We start from the raw sequence: 20,505 nt of genomic DNA, 5'->3' as shown, positions 1-20,505 counted from the left end.
TGTTGCTATTCAAATTATATTGAAGTATTAAATTTCTATTCATAAAATAGAAAATTTAAGTTTATAATATAGTAAATCAAGGAAAACTAAGTTTTAATGTAATATGATACTAGCGACGCGCCCGAATGTGTTCAGATATTAAACTAAAATTTAACATTTAGCTAAATAGTTTAACCCTTTCAGGACGATAATTTTAAACAAAAAACATTAGGATCCTAAAATATTTTAAAGAAAGAGAGACAAAATTATAAATACGGTTTTAAATAAAAATAATGAAATGAAATTAAAGACGGAAGAAAAGGGAAGTGAGAGAGAGGGACATTAAATATTTTAAAAATGATGAATAAACGAAACTATAAAAGTCGTAGTAATCTTTATGAGTAACTTGATTTGTAGTACGGTTCGGAGAGAGAGATTCAGGGATATGTCAATGGAAGAAATAAGATTAATAGTTGGGGATAGGTAAATGGAAGAAAAAATATTAATAGTCGGGGATAGGTCAATGGAAGAAATAAGATTAATAGTCGGGATAGGTCAATGGAAGAAATAAGATTAATAGTCGGGGATAGGTCAATGGAAGAAAAATGATTAATAGTCGGGGATAGGTCAATGGAAGAAAAATGATTAATAGTCGGGGATAGGTCAATGGCAGAAAAATGATTAATAGTCGGGGATAGGTCAATGGAAGAAAAATGATTAATAGTCGGGGATAGGTCAATGGAAGTAAAATGATTAATAGTCGGGGATAGGTCAATGGAAGAAAAAAAGTTAATAGTCGGGGATAGGTCAATGGAAGAAAAAAAGTAAATATTCGGGGATAGGTCAATGGAAGAAAAATGATTAATAGTCGGGGATAGGTCAATGGAAGAAAAAAAGTTAATATTCGGGGATAGGTCAATGGAAGAAAAAAAGTTAATAGTCGGGGATAGGTCAATGGAAGAAAAAAAATTAATAGTCGGGGATAGGTCAATGGAAGAAAAAAAGTTAATAGTCGGGGATAGGTCAATGGAAGAAAAAAGTTAATATTCGGGGATAGGTCAATGGAAGAAAAAGGATTAATAGTCGGGGATAGGACAATGGAAGAAAAATGATTAATATTCGGGGATAGGTCAGTGGAAGAAAAAAGTTAATATTCGGGGATAGGTCAATGGAAGAAAAAGGATTAATAGTCGGGGATAGGACAATGGAAGAAAAATGATTAATAGTCGGGATAGGTCAATGGAAGAAATAAGATTAATAGTCGGGGATAGGTCAATGGAAGAAAAATGATTAATAGTCGGGGATAGGTCAATGGAAGAAAAATGATTAATAGTCGGGATAGGTCAATGGAAGAAATAAGATTAATAGTCGGGGATAGGTCAATGGAAGAAAAATGATTAATAGTCGGGGATAGGTCAATGGAAGAAAAATGATTAATAGTCGGGGATAGGTCAATGGCAGAAAAATGATTAATAGTCGGGGGTAGGTCAATGGAAGAAAAATGATTAATAGTCGGGGATAGGTCAATGGAAGTAAAATGATTAATAGTCGGGGATAGGTCAATGGAAGAAAAAAAGTTAATAGTCGGGGATAGGTCAATGGAAGAAAAAAAGTTAATATTCGGGGATAGGTCAATGGAAGAAAAATGATTAATAGTCGGGGATAGGTCAATGGAAGAAAAAAAGTTAATAGTCGGGGATAGGTCAATGGAAGAAAAAAAGTTAATAGTCGGGGATAGGTCAATGGAAGAAAAAAAATTAATAGTCGGGGATAGGTCAATGGAAGAAAAAAAGTTAATAGTCGGGGATAGGTCAATGGAAGAAAAAAGTTAATATTCGGGGATAGGTCAATGGAAGAAAAAAAGTTAATATTCGGGGATAGGTCAATGGAAGAAAAAGGATTAATAGTCGGGGATAGGACAATGGAAGAAAAATGATTAATATTCGGGGATAGGTCAATGGAAGAAAAAAAGTTAATAGTCAGGGATAGGTCAATGGAAGAATAGGGTTAATATTCAGAAGTGAGATAACGTAGAATATAATTTTTTAGGTGGTGCCTGCACCACCGATTCACTAGTTAATTATAAATTTAAAATGATAATAAACTCTTAAATAAAAAAAGCAAGAAAAAGGAAAAATTTTTCAAAAATAAATACATTGCTTCATTTATGGAAATATAAACCTCAATAAAGTCTTATTTTGGTCAAAAATTCGGAATAAACTTTGAATTAGAATAAAAAAGGCTAATTATTAATATAATTGAAAGCTGATTTAAAGTTTTGTAGGATATTAAGCAAAAAATGCCATTTTTAGGACAGCTTAATTTTTAAATACCTTACTTAAATCCTTCTCAACTCTATCTTATCAAACTAATTTCTTGGTACAGGCCAAATATGTTTCAAAAACTAGGATTTCATTGTCTGTAGATTACTACCTAACTAATATACAAGGCATAAATAAATTTCACTTGTATTTGAATTGTTACCTAATAGAACAATAACAAAAGATCTTCCAACTATCAACATTTCTCTATCTGAAGCTGATTTCCGAAACCTAGAAATCAAATGATCATTCTTTTATTTATTATCTGTGTCTAAAATTAAAAGTTAATTTCCTATATATGGACTTCTGAAATTTCTCCAAAAGATAATATTTTTACACGGTGCATAGTTTGCTCAATGTTTTTCAGTTTGAAGACTTTTTCTCTCGATGTTTTTTTGAAAAATATTGAAAAACACTAAAAAACATTGAAAAATTAAGTAGAAAAAATACTTTTAAAAAATTGGAAAAAATACATTTAAAGCATGATGTTTATGCGAATCACTAAAACTTAACAGTGTGTATAAAAATTTAAATCTCAAAACATTGAAAAAAACATTAAAAACCTAATCTTTATAGGAATTCCCACAATTTTCTGGTGCTTCGGTAGAAAGCATCCATAAATTATTGATTTTTCACTGCAAATCCAAGAAAAAGTACCTTGCCCAAACATCAATAGTGAATATAGTTGATGCTGAATTAAAGACAGAGGTCAAGGATGACATTATAGCTGCCATCATCACTGCCATTATCATTCCTCGCAATCCTGCACAGAAAAATTCATTAATAGGTTTATTGATAGATTGGATAGATAGATTGATTGATTTATTGCCAAATTGGTTGGCAGATATATTGGATAGATTGTTCAATAGATAGATAGATTGACAAATGGATTTTAAATTGGAATGGTTGATACTGATAGATATAAGGATTGATAGATAGTTCAAAGAATTTATAAATTAGTTGAAACATGGATAGGTGGATTGAATGATAGATAGATAGATAGATACCTACCTACAGGAATAAGATCTAGTACCATAAGGAAAAAGGCTATGTCTGTACATCCACTCTTGTATAGACAGATGGATAGATAGATACCTACCTACAGGAATAAGATCTAGTACCCTAAGGAAAAGGCAATGTCTGTACCAGTGTACATCCACTCTTGTAAAGACAGATGGATAGATAGATACCTACCTACAGGAATAAGATCTAATACCAGAAGTATAAATGCTATGTCAGTACATTCACTCATAGATTGACAGATGAATAGATAGATACCTACCTACAGGAATAAGATCTAGTACCAGAAGGACAAAGGCTATGTCTGTACATTCACTCTTGGATTGACAGATGAATAGATAGATACCTACCTACAGGAATAAGATCTAGTACCAGAAGGACAAAGGCTATGTCTGTACATCCACTCTTGTATAGACAGATAGGTAGATAGATACCTACCTACAGGAATAAGATCTAGTACCAGAAGGAAAAGGCTATGTCTGAACATCTGCTCTTGTATAGACAGATGAATAGATAGATACCTACCTACAGAAATAAGATCTAGTACCATAAGGAAAAAGGCAATGTCTGTACATCCACTCTTGTATAGACAGATAGGTAGATAGATACCTACCTACAGGAATAAGATCTAGTACTAGAAGGACAAAGGCTATGTCTGTACATCCACTCTTGGATTTACAGATGGACAGATAGATACCTACCTACAGGAATAAGATCTAGTACCAGAAGGACAAAGGCTATGTCTGTACATCCACTCTTGTAAAGACAGATGGATAGATAGATACCTACCTACAAGAATAAGATCTAGTACCAGAAGGAAAAGGCTATGTCTGAACATCTACTATTGTATTGACAGATGAATAGATAGATACCTACCTACAGGAATAAGATCTAGTACCAGAAGGAAAAAGGCTATGTCTGAACATTCACTATTGTATTGACAGATTGACAGATTGATACCTACCTACACGAATAAGATCTAGTACCAGAAGGAAAAAGGCTATGTCTGTACATTCACTATTGTATTGACAGATGGACAGATAGATACCTACCTACAGGAATAAGATCTAGTACCAGAAGGACAAAGGCTATGTCTGTACATCCACTCTTGGATTGACAGATGGACTCACAAACCTCGGGGTCTGAACATCCAACTTCGTTTCTACAACAAAATATTAAATTTTTTAGTAGTGTAGCCTCTGATAAAGTATGCAATGTTTATTTATGTATCTTTACCTGTACAAAACCCTGGCGGCCATACCAGGTAGGAACAGAAGTGTATCTATCTATCTATACCTGTATAGAACCCTGGTGGCCATACCAGGTAGAACCAAAAATGTATCTATCTATCTATACCTGTACAAAACCCTGGCGGCCATACCAGGTAGGAACAGAAGTGTATCTATCTATCTATACCTGTATAGAACCCTGGTGGCCATACCAGGTAGAACCAAAAATGTATCTATCTATCTATACCTGTATAGAACCCTGGTGGCCATACCAGGTAGGACTAGAAGTGTATCTATCTATCTATACCTGTATAGAACCCTGGTGGCCATACCAGGTAGAACCAAAAATGTATCTATCTATCTATACCTGTATAGAACCCTGGTGGCCATACCAGGTAGAACCAAAAATGTATCTATCTATCTATACCTGTATAGAACCCTGGTGGCCATACCAGGTAGAACCAAAAATGTATCTATCTATCTATACCTGTATAGAACCCTGGTGGCCATACCAGGTAGGACCAGAGGTGTATCTATCTATCTATACCTGTATAGAACCCTGGTGGCCATACCAGGTAGGACTAGAAGTGTATCTATCTATCTATACCTGTATAGAACCCTGGTGGCCATACCAGGTAGAACCAAAAATGTATCTATCTATCTATACCTGTATAGAACCCTGGTGGCCATACCAGGTAGAACCAAAAATGTATCTATCTATCTATACCTGTATAGAACCCTGGTGGCCATACCAGGTAGAACCAAAAATGTATCTATCTATCTATACCTGTATAGAACCCTGGTGGCCATACCAGGTAGGACCAGAGGTGTATCTATCTATCTATACCTGTATAGAACCCTGGTGGCCATACCAGGTAGAACCAAAAATGTATCTATCTATCTATAACTGTATAGAACCCTGGCGGCCATACCAGGAAGGACTAGAATTGTATCTATCTATTTATACCTGTATAGATCCCTGGTGGCCATACCAGGTAGGACCAGAGGTGTATCTATCTATCTATACCTGTATAGAACCCTGGTGGCCATACCAGGTAGAACCAAAAAAGTATCTATCTATCTATACCTGTATAGAACCCTGGCGGCCATGCCAGGTAGGACCAAAAGGAACAGGGGTAAAAACTTCAACAGACCAGCAAATAAAACTCCACCCTGCAAGAAAAATAAGGCTATAGGACATAGTATTAATAATAACAAGAAAAAAAATGCTAGATATTTGGAAAGATTTAAAAAAGATATTATGTATTTTTCAGAATACAGGTCCACTGCATAGGCTGCTTTACTAACAATTATACGTAAAAAAAATTATGACGTAAGGACATCGTTGTACAATGAAGAACAATGGGTGTAAAAAAGTGAACAGAGACATTGACAGGTATTCAACAAATTAAGCAGTTTTAAGTTTTTTTTCCATAAATAAAGGCTTTTAGGAACACAGTAATAGTGTCTGACTGATTATGACGTAACAAAAAAAATTAGCCAATGAGAGGCCACTATAAATTTTACCATTGGTCAATAACGGCCTCTCATTGGCTAATTTTTTTTGTTACGTCATAATCAGTCAGACAATATTACTGTGTTCAGGCTTTTAGTCGTTTTCTTTTTTATCTTTTTTATCTCTTTTATTTTTTTTACTTTATCCGAAGCTTTTTAATAGTGCCCATAAAAAAGACATAATACTGGCCTACCATTGGCCAATTAAAATTATACTAGCCTGCCATTGTTTATTTTGTGGTTTTATTGGCCTATGATTGGTTAGTTTTTTTATTGTGTCATATTTTATAGGCACTATAAAGAGCTTCACTCTGGCCTTTAGGTGATACATCACACCAATATTATAGATTGAAATCTATCAAAATGTTTTTAAAATATTTGTCTATGCTTAAAAAATCATTTGTTTATCAAGAACTTTCTTGTTTAGGCCTGTATGTTTAATTTCCTAAAAGAAACCCTGTTTAATTGATATTGAACAAGGATATCAACATCCAGTAAAGAAGTAAGTTCATTAGTGATAAATTATATATGTTTATACTTATATTAATATGGGGCAAAATTAAAATATACAAACTATTCCCAACATTTAAAAAATTCTTTCTTTTCTACCGTTACTATTATACTATGCAAAAAAACTTCGTTTATTATTTCACGATTATTGAAAGGACAAAAGCAATAAAAAAAATTTTAGTTTATAAGATACAAATAAAGTTACAAAGAAAAGAAAAGATGTAGTATTAACTTTGTTTGCTTATTTGGCTAGTTAATTGATTAAGACTTCTTAAACAGCTGGGGCTTAATTATTGCTTTTCTGGAAAGTAAGCATATAAAGTACTCCTCCTTCTTTCATAAGTAGCAAGGATAACAATATTCCACAAGTAACGAAGCTCATAAATATAACATCTTATTAAAATAAAAATTTGATTGACAGACAAACGGGCAAAGTTGTCTTGAACAACAAATTAAATTTCCCATAAATTGATCCATCAGAACATTATATATAAACCAACGAACCAAGTAAGATTAAGAATTTTAGCTGAAGAAAAAAACATTTCCCCCAAAGAAATTTTGTGACCACAAAAACATAACAGAAAGACCGACGAACTTAGTTAGTTGCAGCGATACTTATTATGATTAAAATTAGTTATAGTGTAGAAATCACGAAACCTTACCGAGATATTAATACAAACCGTTTTCAATGTCTTTTATCCATGACCGACAGACTGACGGAGAAAGTAAGTAATACACTTGATGCGCATTGATACAGGCAATCTTTACAAAAAAAATTCAGGCGTCTATTTTCAATAGCAGACGAGAAAATTGCATTTCTCTTATAGCGTTACGGAGGGACTGACGGACAGATAAAGTAAACAATTGAGTAGCTTCGCTACTATAAACACTTTATACCACAAGGCATTAATTTGATTAATAATGGGTAAAATGATCTATATTATTACTATCTTAAAGATTAGAAATATGATTCTTATTAAAACTTAACAAATATATTAGTTTTCATAATTGCATAGAATTACCAAGTACGTAGGGAAGGACAGTTATACTAGGGATCTTAAGGGTTAAGACAATGGCCGATAAATTTTATACATCCCCAATGATTATACACAAAATTCCCTCTTCTCTAGATTACAATTATTAGTCTGGACACACATCTTAATAAATCAACTAATCAAAATTCATTAAAAGTCCCCAAAGTTATTAATCCAACGCACAAGAAAACGTTATTGAAAACTTTAGGACTAGTGTAATAAACAGCCCATTGTCCCTTCCTTCCTGCAGTTCGTGAAAGTGGTCATCAGGTTTAAGGTCCTTTCAATTCTAAGTGTTGCCTGCCCCTCCCCCCCCCCCCCAAACGACAGATGATAATAACGTGTAGGTTTCGTGGTTTTTTTAGAGGCTGAGCATACCTTAGCGTGGGATAAATTCTTGGCTGACAGAGTTCTTTGAACAATTACTTGATCAGCACACCAATACCAGATAGAACCTTAATAATCAGGATACAGTTACTTAACCTTGACAAAGACAAATAGTTGGATAGTCGGACAGAAGGACAGTTCAAAAAGTCTTATCCTGGGATGCAAAAAAAAGATGTTTAATTGCATTTTGAGTCTAAAATACCTATAAACAATTTTTGCATGTTTTGAAATTTTTATGAAAATATGTAATAATTATTTACCTATTAACATGCCAGTAAAAAGTCCAGTCCATGGTAAGTCATCATTCGGAGCGTCGGCAGGACGTAGCATGTGCAAGAAATTTTCCTGGTTAGGTAGATAGATAATATTAAAGTAAGTTTTTAAAATTCACTATATTTTATTTTAAAAATCTATAAATGCTATCGTTACTGTCAGTATTAGAAGATAATTGTAACTGAAGATTGCTTTAATGCATGAAACATGATGTTTTAAAAATAATCTTTTCTTATTCATGCTGTGTGGACTATAAAATATCCTATAGGAAGGTAGGTTGTAGGATATCCAGATAGATATATAATAAGATATATAAGTTGGTAAGAATTTTAATGTTAGAGGGAGATTTGAAATCTGCATCAAATTTTAAGGATTTTTTATAAAATTAGTTTTTTATATAATTCTTTATCTAAAAGCGGAAATACAATTTAAGTTAATTAATTTTGACCAATAGGATAGGTGGATTGAAAGCTACATGCGCTCTAATTGGTTGAATGATGTACGACACTTAAGCTTCTCCAATCAGAGACAGATAGTTTTCATCCACCAATCACAGATGTCAAAATTAATAACCTTAAATTGTATTTCCGCTTTTAGATAAAGAATTATACAAAAAACGAATTTTATAAAAAAAAAATCCTCAAAATTTGATGCAGATTTCAAATCTCCCCCTAACATTAAAATTCTTTCCAACTTATATATCCTAATATATGATAGGGCATCACGTTTTTAACTTGTGGGAGGGGGGAGAGGGGAGTGGCATGAGATACACACGAACTCATCGTTTTTGAGGTCACTAGGACCAAACAAATAATAAGAAAGCACTGCACTGGTGGAAAAACAATACAATGTATGCCTTTATGAAGTAAAGAAATAAAATAGAAAGATCGATAAATGTTGAAGCATCTTATAGTGCCAAATAAAAAATGACGTTATACACTGTACGTGATCAATGATAGGCCAGAATACGTTGTAATTAACCAATGGTGAAATGTATACTGCCTATCATTGGTCATTTGTATGGTATGACGTAATGTTTTATTAGATATTTTAAGCTGCTTCATAAACTTTTGACATATTCATTAATAGATGTGAAAATAAGTGGGTAGACTTACTTGGATGGGTTTACAAGAAATATTTTGACCATCTACTAAATGAAAAGCTGAATAGTTTGCGTCTGCCTCCGAAACTGCATATCTAAAAAGAAAAGACTTAAAATTTAATAATTAAAAAAATCAGCTACATCAAGAATTCAGTTTTTCGAAGTGTAAAGGGTAGTTTATAAAACTTCCCTTTCCCTTTTTTAATAACTTTAAATTATTATGTGTTTCTTTCACTAAAGGTATTTTGCACAAATCAAATTAAAGTTAAAAATTTTAATAAACTGTTATCATCTATTAATAAAATTTTCGACTGAACTCGTTTTAAAACTTCAAAATTTAAAGTTCCAATACCTATTCATCAACATCTCATAGCCCCCAACTTCTGTCAAGGCATAGCCCATGACAATAAAAGCTCCAATGACCATAAGGATTGTCTGCACGAAATCAGTCCAAATTACAGCAGACAACCCACCTCCTAAAAAAAATAATTATTGATATGTACAGTCCTTCTTACCAATAGTAAATATTGTAGCTATAATTAGTAGAATAATTATTAAGATGTACAGTCCTTCTTACCAATAGTAAATATTGTAGCTATAATTAGTAGAATAATTATTGATATGTACAGTCCTTCTTACCAATAGTAAATATTGTAGCTATAATTAGTAGAATAATTATTGATATGTACAGTCCTTCTTACCAATAGTAAATATTGTAGCTATAACTCGTAGAATAATTATTGAGATGTACAGTCCTTCTTACCAATAGTAAATATTGTAGCTATAATTAGTAGAATAATTATTGATATGTACAGTCCTTCTTACCAATAGTAAATATTGTAGCTATAATTAGTAGGATAATTATTGATATGTACAGTCCTTCTTCGCCCTAATCAAAATCAAGGGATTAATAGTTATTTATCGCATCGTATTAAAGACAGCCTGCCGCGGATATGAAAATGAAAAATTATTAGGTTTAAACCAGTTTTTTAGTCCCAAGGGGCAAAAAATGCTATGTATGATTTTTCAGTATTTCAAAGAAGCGGTTCTAATCTAGCAGATAATATTATGTTTCGAGGCCTACAAAACAAAATATTATGACAAGTTATTGTAATTATTATATGAAATTTATTTTTTAATTCCTTAAGTCCTAGAGCATATTTGATGTAGAGAGCTCCAGAGTACAGATCAATCTAAAATAGATACATTAATAGGTGGATAGATAAGTAGATAGATTCATAAATGAATTTGTAGTTTCAAAGCAAAGATTTGAAAAATTGAAATATATAAGAATAGTACCGGCTATGCCCGCTAGAGGTCTCTTGAGGCAGGTAAAATGTTTTATTTTCAATCTAAGTTAAGAATAGATGTTTACCAAAAATATTTTTAGATGGCGTTAGTTATGTTTTCTTGTGATTTCTTTTGGGTGAGTGGTGGTACCTTCTCCCAAAATAGCTTTAAACCTTACCAGGACCTATAAGAAGCTTTACTGTAAAAAAGAACCATGTCGGTTAGTGGTTAGTGAGATCCTTCAGTACAGACAAACAGATATCCTGTTACTTTATTATCCTACTAGCGGCTACGCCCCTAGAGGCCTCTAGGGACAATTGAGGAGGGGATAGTCGAATTTAATATTCCAATTTCTTATTTTAGATTTTACAAGAAAACATAAAAAAAAATACTGTGAGGAGAAATTTTTTTTGGGGGGAGGGTGAATTTTTTTTCTAGAGGCTATTTCTCTTGGGAGGGTGGTGGTACCCTCCCCCAAAATAATTATAAACCTTCCCGGGACCTATGAGAAGCTACCCTGTTAAAGAGAACCCGATCGGTTCAGCGGTTAGCGATCGGTACAAACAGACACAGACAGACAAACATACTTTTACTTTATTATAAGGATTTTAAAAAGTAGTAAGGTTTTTTGTCTGTAGCTAAGATTTCGATAACTACTGAACCGATTGAGTTCTTCATTTAGTGGAAGCTTCTTAGAGGTCCTTAGGTGGATTTAGGCTATCTGACTTTCATATCTAACTTTGGTTTTAGGCTATTTTCCTACTTTTATTACTCCTTCGAATATAGAGCTTCTAGATGCTATGAGCGCAGCTGCTAGTAAATATAAAATAAATAGATAGATATTTAGATTTCAGAATGTAAGATTTTCTCTGCATAAAATCAGTAAAAAGTAGAAAAATATAAAATATTTCTTTAGATTTAGGGATAGATAAATAATTATTTAAACAATAGTTGGACATTCTTCGCGTGATTAAAAGGATTTAAACACATAAACAATTATTATAATTATCATGTTTTCTTCTCTTCCTGGGAACTATCCTTATTTAAATGGAAGTAAAGAACATATGGTGGTTATTATACAAAAGTAACAGGATGTCATTGTCTATGTGTCAGTGTGTCTGTCTATCTGTTTGTGTGTTCTGGTATGCTGATCTGATACGGTATTCCTTTACAATAAAGCTTCTCATAGGTCCGGGGAAGGTTTAGAACTATTTTAGAGGAGGGTAACTTTGCTGCTTAGATAAAAATAATGCCCCCCCTCCCAGAAAAATCATTTATTTTCATTCCTATTATTTTTACTTATTCTAATAACTCTGTTGAATAATACTCTGAGTAAAAATATTTTCATCATGTCTTTGGTGGATTTTTTTCTGCCTGTAGTTTCCTAACATAAAAGTTTGCTCCAAATTAAATAGTTTTTTTTTTTGGGGGGGGGGGGGGTTAACCTAGATATTAAGCAATTAGTGGTTTAATTGATTTTTTTTAAATTACTTTAAATATTGCATTAGAAATTCAACATTGATAAAATTATCAAATTGAAATCCTAAGCAATAAATTAAAACCTTTTATGAATGTAAATAACAGTATCATATTCTTCTTAAAAGGTAAATTCCCAATCTTAATAATTTAAATTTTCATTTTTGGATAATTTCTTGGAGGACTAAATCTTTAAAATATTGGAGGCGAAACCAAACAAAGTTTAACCAACGTTTTTTAAGCCAACGAATGAGAGCTGATTATAAAACCAGTGTAATTTAAAAGGCTAATGTACTCTAACTCCCATTAAAAAAATACCCTGTAATAATGTGGCTTCACTGAGAAAAGGGAGTTCCAAAGTAAGATTCCAAGGATACTAGATTTGAAAGTAAAAGTTATGTGCATAGAATTATTAATCTATCCTAGATGTCATCAAAAAGTATGAAAACAAGAATGACAACATCCATACGTAGCAAAGCTTAAAACCATTGAATCTAATTGATTTGAACTAACATAACAAAGGATAGAAAGATAGATAATATGCAAAAATTTAAAGAAATCACGAAACCTTTTAAAAGTAAAGTTTATGTCTTTTGAAGCACTAGAGTTGGCTCGATATAACTATCTCGCTATTGGCTAGTTACCTATTATGATCTTATAGAACAATTTTGTTGTCACCCTATATATAGAAAATATAGAAAAAAATTTTAAGATAAGATAATTTTAATAATAAGACTGTTGAAAACTCACATATGTCTCATGCTAAATTAGCTCTTTTGGTTAAGACAACAGGTTTCAGATGTCAAGGATGGTGGTTCAAGACACACCACTGAAACAATATTATTTTCAATATTATATACTTTAGCATTTAAAATAAGACTGTTGAACACAAAAATATGTGTTATGCTAAATTAACTCTTTTGGTTAAGGCAACAGGTTTCAGATGTCAAGGATGGTGGTTCAAGACACACCACAGAAACAATATCATTTTCAATATTATATACTTTGGCATTTGAAATAAGACTGTTGAACACTCAAATATGTCTCATGCTAAATTAGCTCTTTTGGTTAAGGCAACAGGTTTCAGATGTCAAGGATGGTGGTTCAAGACACACCACTGAAACAATATTATTTTCAATATTATATACTTTGGCATTTAAAATAAGACTGTTGAACACTCAAATATGTCTCATGCTAAATTAGCTCTTTTGGTTAAGGCAACAGGTTTCAGATGTCAAGGATGGTGGTTCAAGACACACCACTGAAAAAATATAATTTTTTCAATATTATATACTTTGACATTTAAAATAAGATTGTTGAAAACTCACATATGTCTCATGCTAAATTAGCTACTTTAGTTAAGACAACAGGTTTCAGATGTCAAGGATGGTGGTTCAAGACACACCACTGAAACAATATATTTTCAATATTATATACTTTGGCATTTAAAATAAGACTGTTAAACACACACATATGTCTCATGCTAAATTTGCTCTTTTGGTTAAGACAACAGGTTTCAGATGTCAAGGATGGTGGTTCAAGACACACCACTGAAACAATATAATTTTCAATATTATATACTTTGGCATTTGAAATAAGACTGTTGAACACAAAAATATTTATCATGCTAAATTAGCTCTTTTGGTTAAGGCAACAGGTTTCAGATGTCAAGGATGGTGGTTCAAGACACACCACTGAAACAATATTATTTTCAATATTATATACTTTGGCATTTGAAATACGACTGTTGATCACTTACATATGTCTCATGTTAAATTAGCTCCTTTAATTAAGACAACAGGTTTCAGATGTCAAGGATGGTGGTTCAAGACACACCACTGAAAAAATATAATTTTTTCAATATCATATACTTTGGCATTTAAAATAAGACTGTTGAAAACTCACATATGTCTCATGCTAAATTAGCTCTTTTGGTTAAGGCATCAGATTTCAGATGTCAAGGATGGTGGTTCAAGACACACCACTGAAAAAATATTTTTTTCAATCTTATATATTTTGGCATTTACATTAAGACTAAAACAATAAATCTACAAAACATGCATACCCCTGTAGAGATTTGGAGGTTTGGTGAGAAAATAATTTGTTTTACCACTGATATTTGGTTTAATGGATGCGAGATTGAGTCTCACCAAAAACAAATTAAAAAAATATTTTAATATTTTAAGTGACTGTATATTGTATAATGTAAATGATTAAAAATATTTTAAAATTTTGTATTACTTATTATCTCAGACAGTGAAAATTAAATTTGGTGTTTGGGTAGTTTTGAACTGAAAACCTTCTGAATGGAACCTCATCTCTACCCCTGAGCTATGATGACAGACATGGAAGAATGTGAAATTTTAAAGTATACTATAAGAAATAAGTTTTTGTATACATTGTCTATTTTCACAACTGATAATTGGTCTCCAATATAGCTCATTTATACAATGTTGGTTTCCTTATCCGTATGTTGTGGGTTCGAGGCTCTCCGAGAGGGGCAGGGATTTTGTTGTTGTTAAAAATTGGGAGTTTCTGTGTAGTAAAAGTTGTTGCAAATATAGGTATTAAATGACCGACAGACAGACAGACAAAACAACATTTAGAGTAGATTCGCATATATAAAAGGAATATTTTTTCAGATTTCAGCTGTCTATCTTAAAAAGCAGCTAAGAAAATTACATTTCTCCCATAGCGTTACGGACTGACTGACTGACAGACGGACGGACGGACAGATACAGTTCATTATACAGTAGCTTCGCTACTAAAGGGAGAGAGAAAACAGGATTTTAAAAAGTAGATAAAGAGAAAAAGACGAGATGAAAGAGATGATAAATGAAACAATAAATAGATTGATAAGAAAGAGAAAGAGTTAAAAATATGGAATAATGGAGAAATTTTAAGACACACAGAAAACTGTCCCGAATTTGTATTAATTTTGAGGAACAAGACTCCAGTGACGTCATATTTTTCTTTCCCGAAAAAGGGAAGGGGGAAAGAAAATCTCTTCAAAAGAGATGGGGAAAACCCCCTTTTCTCCCATCTCTTTTTTCTTCCCCCCTTCCCTTTTTTTTCTTTCCCCCTTCCCTTTTTCGGGAAAGAAAAATATGACGTAACTGGAGTCTTGTTCCTCAAAATTAATACAAATTCGGGACAGTTTTCTGTGTGTCAAATTTTAAGAGATTCAACACATTTCTGAAGTCAAAAAAAGAGTAAAAGATATCAATATTTCCAATTATTAGTTTTATGAAAAGTAATATAATATAAGACGACATATAATTAAATGCGAAGCCTCTCTATATGACAAACAAACTGCTTCGCCCCTAGCCTCTAGGGGTTTAGCTAAATAAGGTTTTATTTAATATTTTTCAAAACTTCCACCACTCCCATCCCCCCTCTCCGAATAACCTAAAACATTTCCTGGACCGAAGAGAAATTCTGATTTGTTGATCTGATCCTTTATGTATGTTGTTATCCTTGTTTATGTGTATGGTAACTATATATCCAAAATTAATGTAATATGATAATCCTTATAAGTTCATTAAAACCTAATAAATGGAAAATTCGCCATTCTTCTGGAAGGGATAGAATTACATAGAAAAATAATTATTAATAGATAAGCTTCTACATGTTCAAACTGGTATACAGACTTTCAGGTAAATATAAAAAGGTCGCTACGCTTTCAAAATTGTACCAAATTCCTACTGGAATCATCCTGCAAAAGCATGTTAGTTTGCAGGCTTGTCTGATTTGTTAATCTTTGCTATTATGGATGTTGCATCATTTTACTAACAAAAGTATTATGTTTTTGTTCGTCCATTAAGATCTCGGTAACCACTGAACCGATTGAACCACTTATTGTTTAAATAAAATAAACTTACCGATATTTTGGTAAAAATGTAGAGTAACAATGAAAATATGGACAACAGCAATTGTATTCTCGTTCCTCCAAATCTTAACAGATAATAAATATGTTATCCTTATAGAAAAGTGGCATGATGTCTTTGTGTTTGTCTGTCTGCCTGTGGGTAGCTAAGGATCTCGCTAACCACTGGAACGATATGTTTCTCCTTTTCAGTGAAGCTTATCATAGTTAAAGTTCAGGGTCACTTCGTTTGTGAATAGTATCATAACATTCCCAAGAGAACTCGATCTAGAAAAAAAAATTACTCCCTTCCCATAAATAGATAGAAGTGTTAATTTATGACAGCCATTTTTAAGATTCTTTTTTGTTCAATCCATCTATCTTTTTTATATCTTTTTATCTTTAGTCTGTTAAAATAAAAATAAAAGTACGGAATAGTTAAATGTGTTTTACCTCATTTTTAGATACTCAGGCATGGTGTAAATTCCTAAAAGAAAAGACATTAATAGTTATTTCTCGTATTCATTCGAATCCGGTGGATAGGAACCGGTTCTCATCCATACGAAAAAACTTTGTCTAGCATCGTATTATATCCAGCTTTCTACGAATATAAAAATTTACAATCATAACATTAAAACCAGTTTTTTTTAGCCGGAGCCTTCGGCACCTCGGGGCTAAAAAAACTAGTTTTAATCTTATAATTTTACATTCTATATCCGCGGAAAGCTGTTTATAATACAATGCGAGAAATAACTATTATCTCATCCTAATACAAACAGCTTCCCGAGGATATTAAAATAAAAAATATAGAGTAAAATACAGCTCATTTCCCCTCTATTCTTTTACTTTTATTAAATAGTATTGATTCGACATACGCCCTAGTATATATGTATTATATGCATATTGAATTGACATAAAGCTACCAGTTTGGCAGAGTAAACGTGGTAAAAATCAGGGAGTAAGGGAGGGGACAATGGGCAATTAATTCAAATTAAGAGTTTTCGCTGAAATGCAATGAAAACCAGATTTATCCAGAAAACTTGACCAAATATGAGGGGGGTCATGGTAATATAATTTAGAACCAAATTAATTCCAAGAAAAAAATCATTTACTTGAAAATTAAACTACCAGTACATCACAATGTAGTAAACATTTTGTAATTAATCACTAGAAAAATCACCCTTAAAACTTCGTCAACCCTTCTCATATATTTTTAACTGCTACCTAAATTCAAGGGGTTTTCAGATCGTTTAATACATAAATATCACAGTAGAGTTTCTATATGAAATGACATTTTCCTGGGAAAAATATTTGTTAAAACCCGTCATCTATCCGTCTGCTAAATTCAAAACTAATGCAGCTAGTTAACGGGGCATTGATGCGCTAGTACCCAAAGTTAGCCAGAACCTGCTGAATTCTTGCCCATTCCCTTTAAGCCAGTACCCAAAGTCTGAGACTCGATCCATTGTCCCCTCCCTTACTCCCTGGGTAAAAATACTCATCTAAAATCTAAAGAAAAAAAATTCACCTGAAGAAAGATAGACTGGTACAAAAATCCATCCCAGTAGCATCAGAATAAAAATAGCATTCATTTCGTACGAGGCTATGGCGATTCCTGTTTTTTTTAAATAAAACAAATATTCACAAAAAAAGTTTCTAAAAAGGGATAAGAGAATGGCCGATTAATTGATGTACATCCCCAATGATGATGCACAAAATTACCCCTTAGTCGTTGAAACATATGGACACTCAACTAAAGGAACCAACCAATCAAAATTTAATAAAAATCCCCAAGGTTGTTAAACCAACGAATACAAAAACGTTATTAAAAGATTTATAAAAGGTGTAAGAATTGAACATTAAAGTAAAATACCTCAAACTATTGTTTCCACATCACAATATCTTAAAATTAGCTTTTTACAAGAAATAAATTTTCTATAAGTATATTAGGCTTCAAAGTTACAAATTTATTACTGCAATAAATTGCAGTTAATATTTAACTTATTTTATCCTTGTTTAAACATTAAAGTACACCAGTGACTCCCCCTATAGCCTCTAAAATAGTTTTTTTTCACGGATATTAAAATAAAAATTATGTTATTAATTTATGCTTTGTTGTCTTTGAGGGGCCAAAGGACCGAGCCAATAAAATAAAGATTTATTAAATATTATGATTTCTAATTTGATTTTTCTGTTCAAGATAAATGATTTTTCAGTTTAACTTATAAATTTCAACAACCTCTTGAAAAAAAAACTTTTTTTTCTCTTCCAATAGAAAAATCTTTGGTATACTTGCCCTCCCTCCCCCCCCCCCCCCAAAAAAAAAATGTTGTAACATGTAAAAATGTTTGTTTTATTTTCCTGAAGCAGCGCCGGATCCAGCCAAACCTAAAATAAACAAAATAAAAGGATGACATCCTTCAATGTGTCAGCCTTTAATAAGAAGAATATTATTATACTATATTACATTTTTTTAAAAAATTGAAAATAATAGTTTTTTTTTATTTTAGATCATTTTAGGTTAGATTATTGATTACACGGAGCCATTTGCAGGGGTTCAGCAAAGAAATATCAATTTATCTAAAGCATATGGCATTGAGTTTTTTTTTTGGCTCTCTAGGCACTTTGAACTAGAGCACCGCGGTGTCAACAAAAATTACCTATTAAATGTTCAGAACCAATGTTACTTGAAAACAGTGAGGCTCCAACTGGTAGCCAGTGCATGTTTCTATATAGATAGATAGATAGATAGATAGATAGATAGATAGATAGATAGATAGATAGATAGATAGATAGATAGATAGATAGATAGATAGATAGATAGATAGATAGATAGATAGATAGATAGATAGATAGATAGATAGATAGATAGATAGATAGATAGATAGATAGATAGATAGATAGATAGATAGATTGATAGATAGATAGAGCAGTAGGTAAGCATCTCAAAAATACCGTTGGTTATCAAATGATAATACCTGGAAGCTAGAAAAAATCCAGAAACGGATCCTCTTTTGCTGAACTTGGAGGCCAAAAATCCAACCGTCAACACAACTTAAATTATTTGTGGTTTTAACTTATTTTTTTGGAGGAGGGAGGGGAAATTGGTGTATTAATTATACTGGTACCCAAAGTTTTAAAAAAACATGTTCTCTCATTCAAGTTGGCTTTAAAACTTTGTGTACTTTTATTAAACCTTGATTGTCAGAGTCAAATCTTTTATTTTGTTTTTAGTTATTGTAAGGGGCTATCCTGAGCATTACTTGACTTATTATAATCTAACCTGATGGAAGAATAATAGTATGTATGGTCATTTTTATCACAAAAAATTAAATGATAAGGAAGCAGGAGCTTAGGTTAGGTTTTAGGAGAGACCCCGAAATGTTTAGCACTGCCCAGGGAGTTAGGCATACAAAAGAAAATGTCACTCTTATTTTTATTTTTGAAGGAATGCGCCTTCTATTCGCCATAATATTTGAGACTAATCAACTCTATAGTGAAGGTGACAAACTTACTTATAAAATAAACTACAATAACTACTATGTCAGGTGTTGTCAAAGCTCCTTCTTCTAAAATCCTAAAAAAAAGTCAAAATTAAGTAAAATTATTATAGCAATATCAAGAAATAACATTGAACCTAGGTCTTATCACGTATTTTTTTAAAATTATAATTTAAATTATATTTAACCTTTAAAGTAAATTGTGTAACTGAAAAGGATTAATATCTTAAACATCTTGAAATCTTGGAATTTTTATTTTGTGTTTAAATTTAATTATTTTGAGTATTCTATTAAAGAAAATATTCCATAAAAGATTTTACATGAGCGAAAGTTTGGCGCTTTCAAACAAAGTATTCCGTTGAACACTTATAAACCCCCCGCCTCAAATCTCATTTTGAGATATATTGAAAATAATCTAAGGATAGTTTGTTTGTTTATTACTTTAGGTCAGGTTTGGTTAGGTAATATTAGGTACTGGATAGCCCCGCAAGGTTAGGGCACCGAAGGTATAAACCCTGCACAATACCTCACCTATTTCTAATTCATTTCCAAAATAATAGGGAAGGGATTAATAGTGCACAACCGGCACTTTGTGTGAAAGCACCCAAAAAATTACCTTGTAACATCTCTTTCAGATCTCACTGATTCCTCCATTTTATCTCTGAAAGCAAAATTCACTTTTATTCTACTGACAAAGCTGTGGAATATATGCCAGGGATGGAGGGGACATTGGGTTGTTAATTACACTAGTCCCAATCGTTTTATATTAACGTTTTTTATTCGTTGCTATAACAACTGTGGGCTTTTATTGAATTTTGATTGGTTGCTTCATTAAGTTTAGTGTTTGGCCAAACGTTTTGCAGTTTATCAATTTAAAAAACATGAATAGCTTTATAAAAAATAAATTTTCAAGTCTGTCAAAGTTAAAACATATTTATAAACTTCCATTGTTTTAAAATTTGTACATACTCTTCATGTACTATTTACTTTAACTTCTTTGTTTA

The 20,505-nt window shown here is 32.1% G+C and overlaps 1 protein-coding gene across 1 annotated transcript in view; it reads right to left on the bottom strand.

The window, feature by feature from the left end:
• The window catches only part of LOC145326589 (sodium/glucose cotransporter 4-like), a 45,000-nt gene extending 24,842 nt beyond the window's left edge, over positions 1-20,158 (bottom strand). The window contains exons 1-18 of the mRNA XM_080169960.1: positions 20,118-20,158; positions 19,517-19,578; positions 18,980-19,055; positions 18,662-18,729; positions 18,366-18,389; positions 17,530-17,619; positions 16,455-16,488; positions 16,018-16,090; positions 10,515-10,563; positions 10,196-10,261; positions 9,723-9,846; positions 9,384-9,465; positions 8,256-8,340; positions 7,987-8,063; positions 5,637-5,722; positions 4,373-4,482; positions 2,958-3,063; positions 2,464-2,531 (exon numbers count right to left, since the gene is read on the bottom strand). Of these exons, the coding sequence (XP_080026086.1) occupies positions 2,464-2,531; positions 2,958-3,063; positions 4,373-4,482; positions 5,637-5,722; positions 7,987-8,063; positions 8,256-8,340; positions 9,384-9,465; positions 9,723-9,846; positions 10,196-10,261; positions 10,515-10,563; positions 16,018-16,090; positions 16,455-16,488; positions 17,530-17,619; positions 18,366-18,389; positions 18,662-18,729; positions 18,980-19,055; positions 19,517-19,578; positions 20,118-20,155 (1,318 nt within the window). The 5' untranslated portion in view covers positions 20,156-20,158. The remainder of the gene's footprint in view (positions 1-2,463; positions 2,532-2,957; positions 3,064-4,372; positions 4,483-5,636; positions 5,723-7,986; positions 8,064-8,255; positions 8,341-9,383; positions 9,466-9,722; positions 9,847-10,195; positions 10,262-10,514; positions 10,564-16,017; positions 16,091-16,454; positions 16,489-17,529; positions 17,620-18,365; positions 18,390-18,661; positions 18,730-18,979; positions 19,056-19,516; positions 19,579-20,117) is intronic.
• Between the last annotated feature and the right edge of the window lie 347 nt (positions 20,159-20,505).

The sequence above is a fragment of the Acartia tonsa genome, chromosome 8 (assembly GCF_053477335.1).
Source record: "Acartia tonsa isolate MP-2025a chromosome 8, ASM5347733v1, whole genome shotgun sequence".
NCBI lineage: Eukaryota > Metazoa > Arthropoda > Copepoda > Calanoida > Acartiidae > Acartia > Acartia tonsa.
This window is presented reverse-complemented; position numbering and strand designations above follow the sequence as displayed.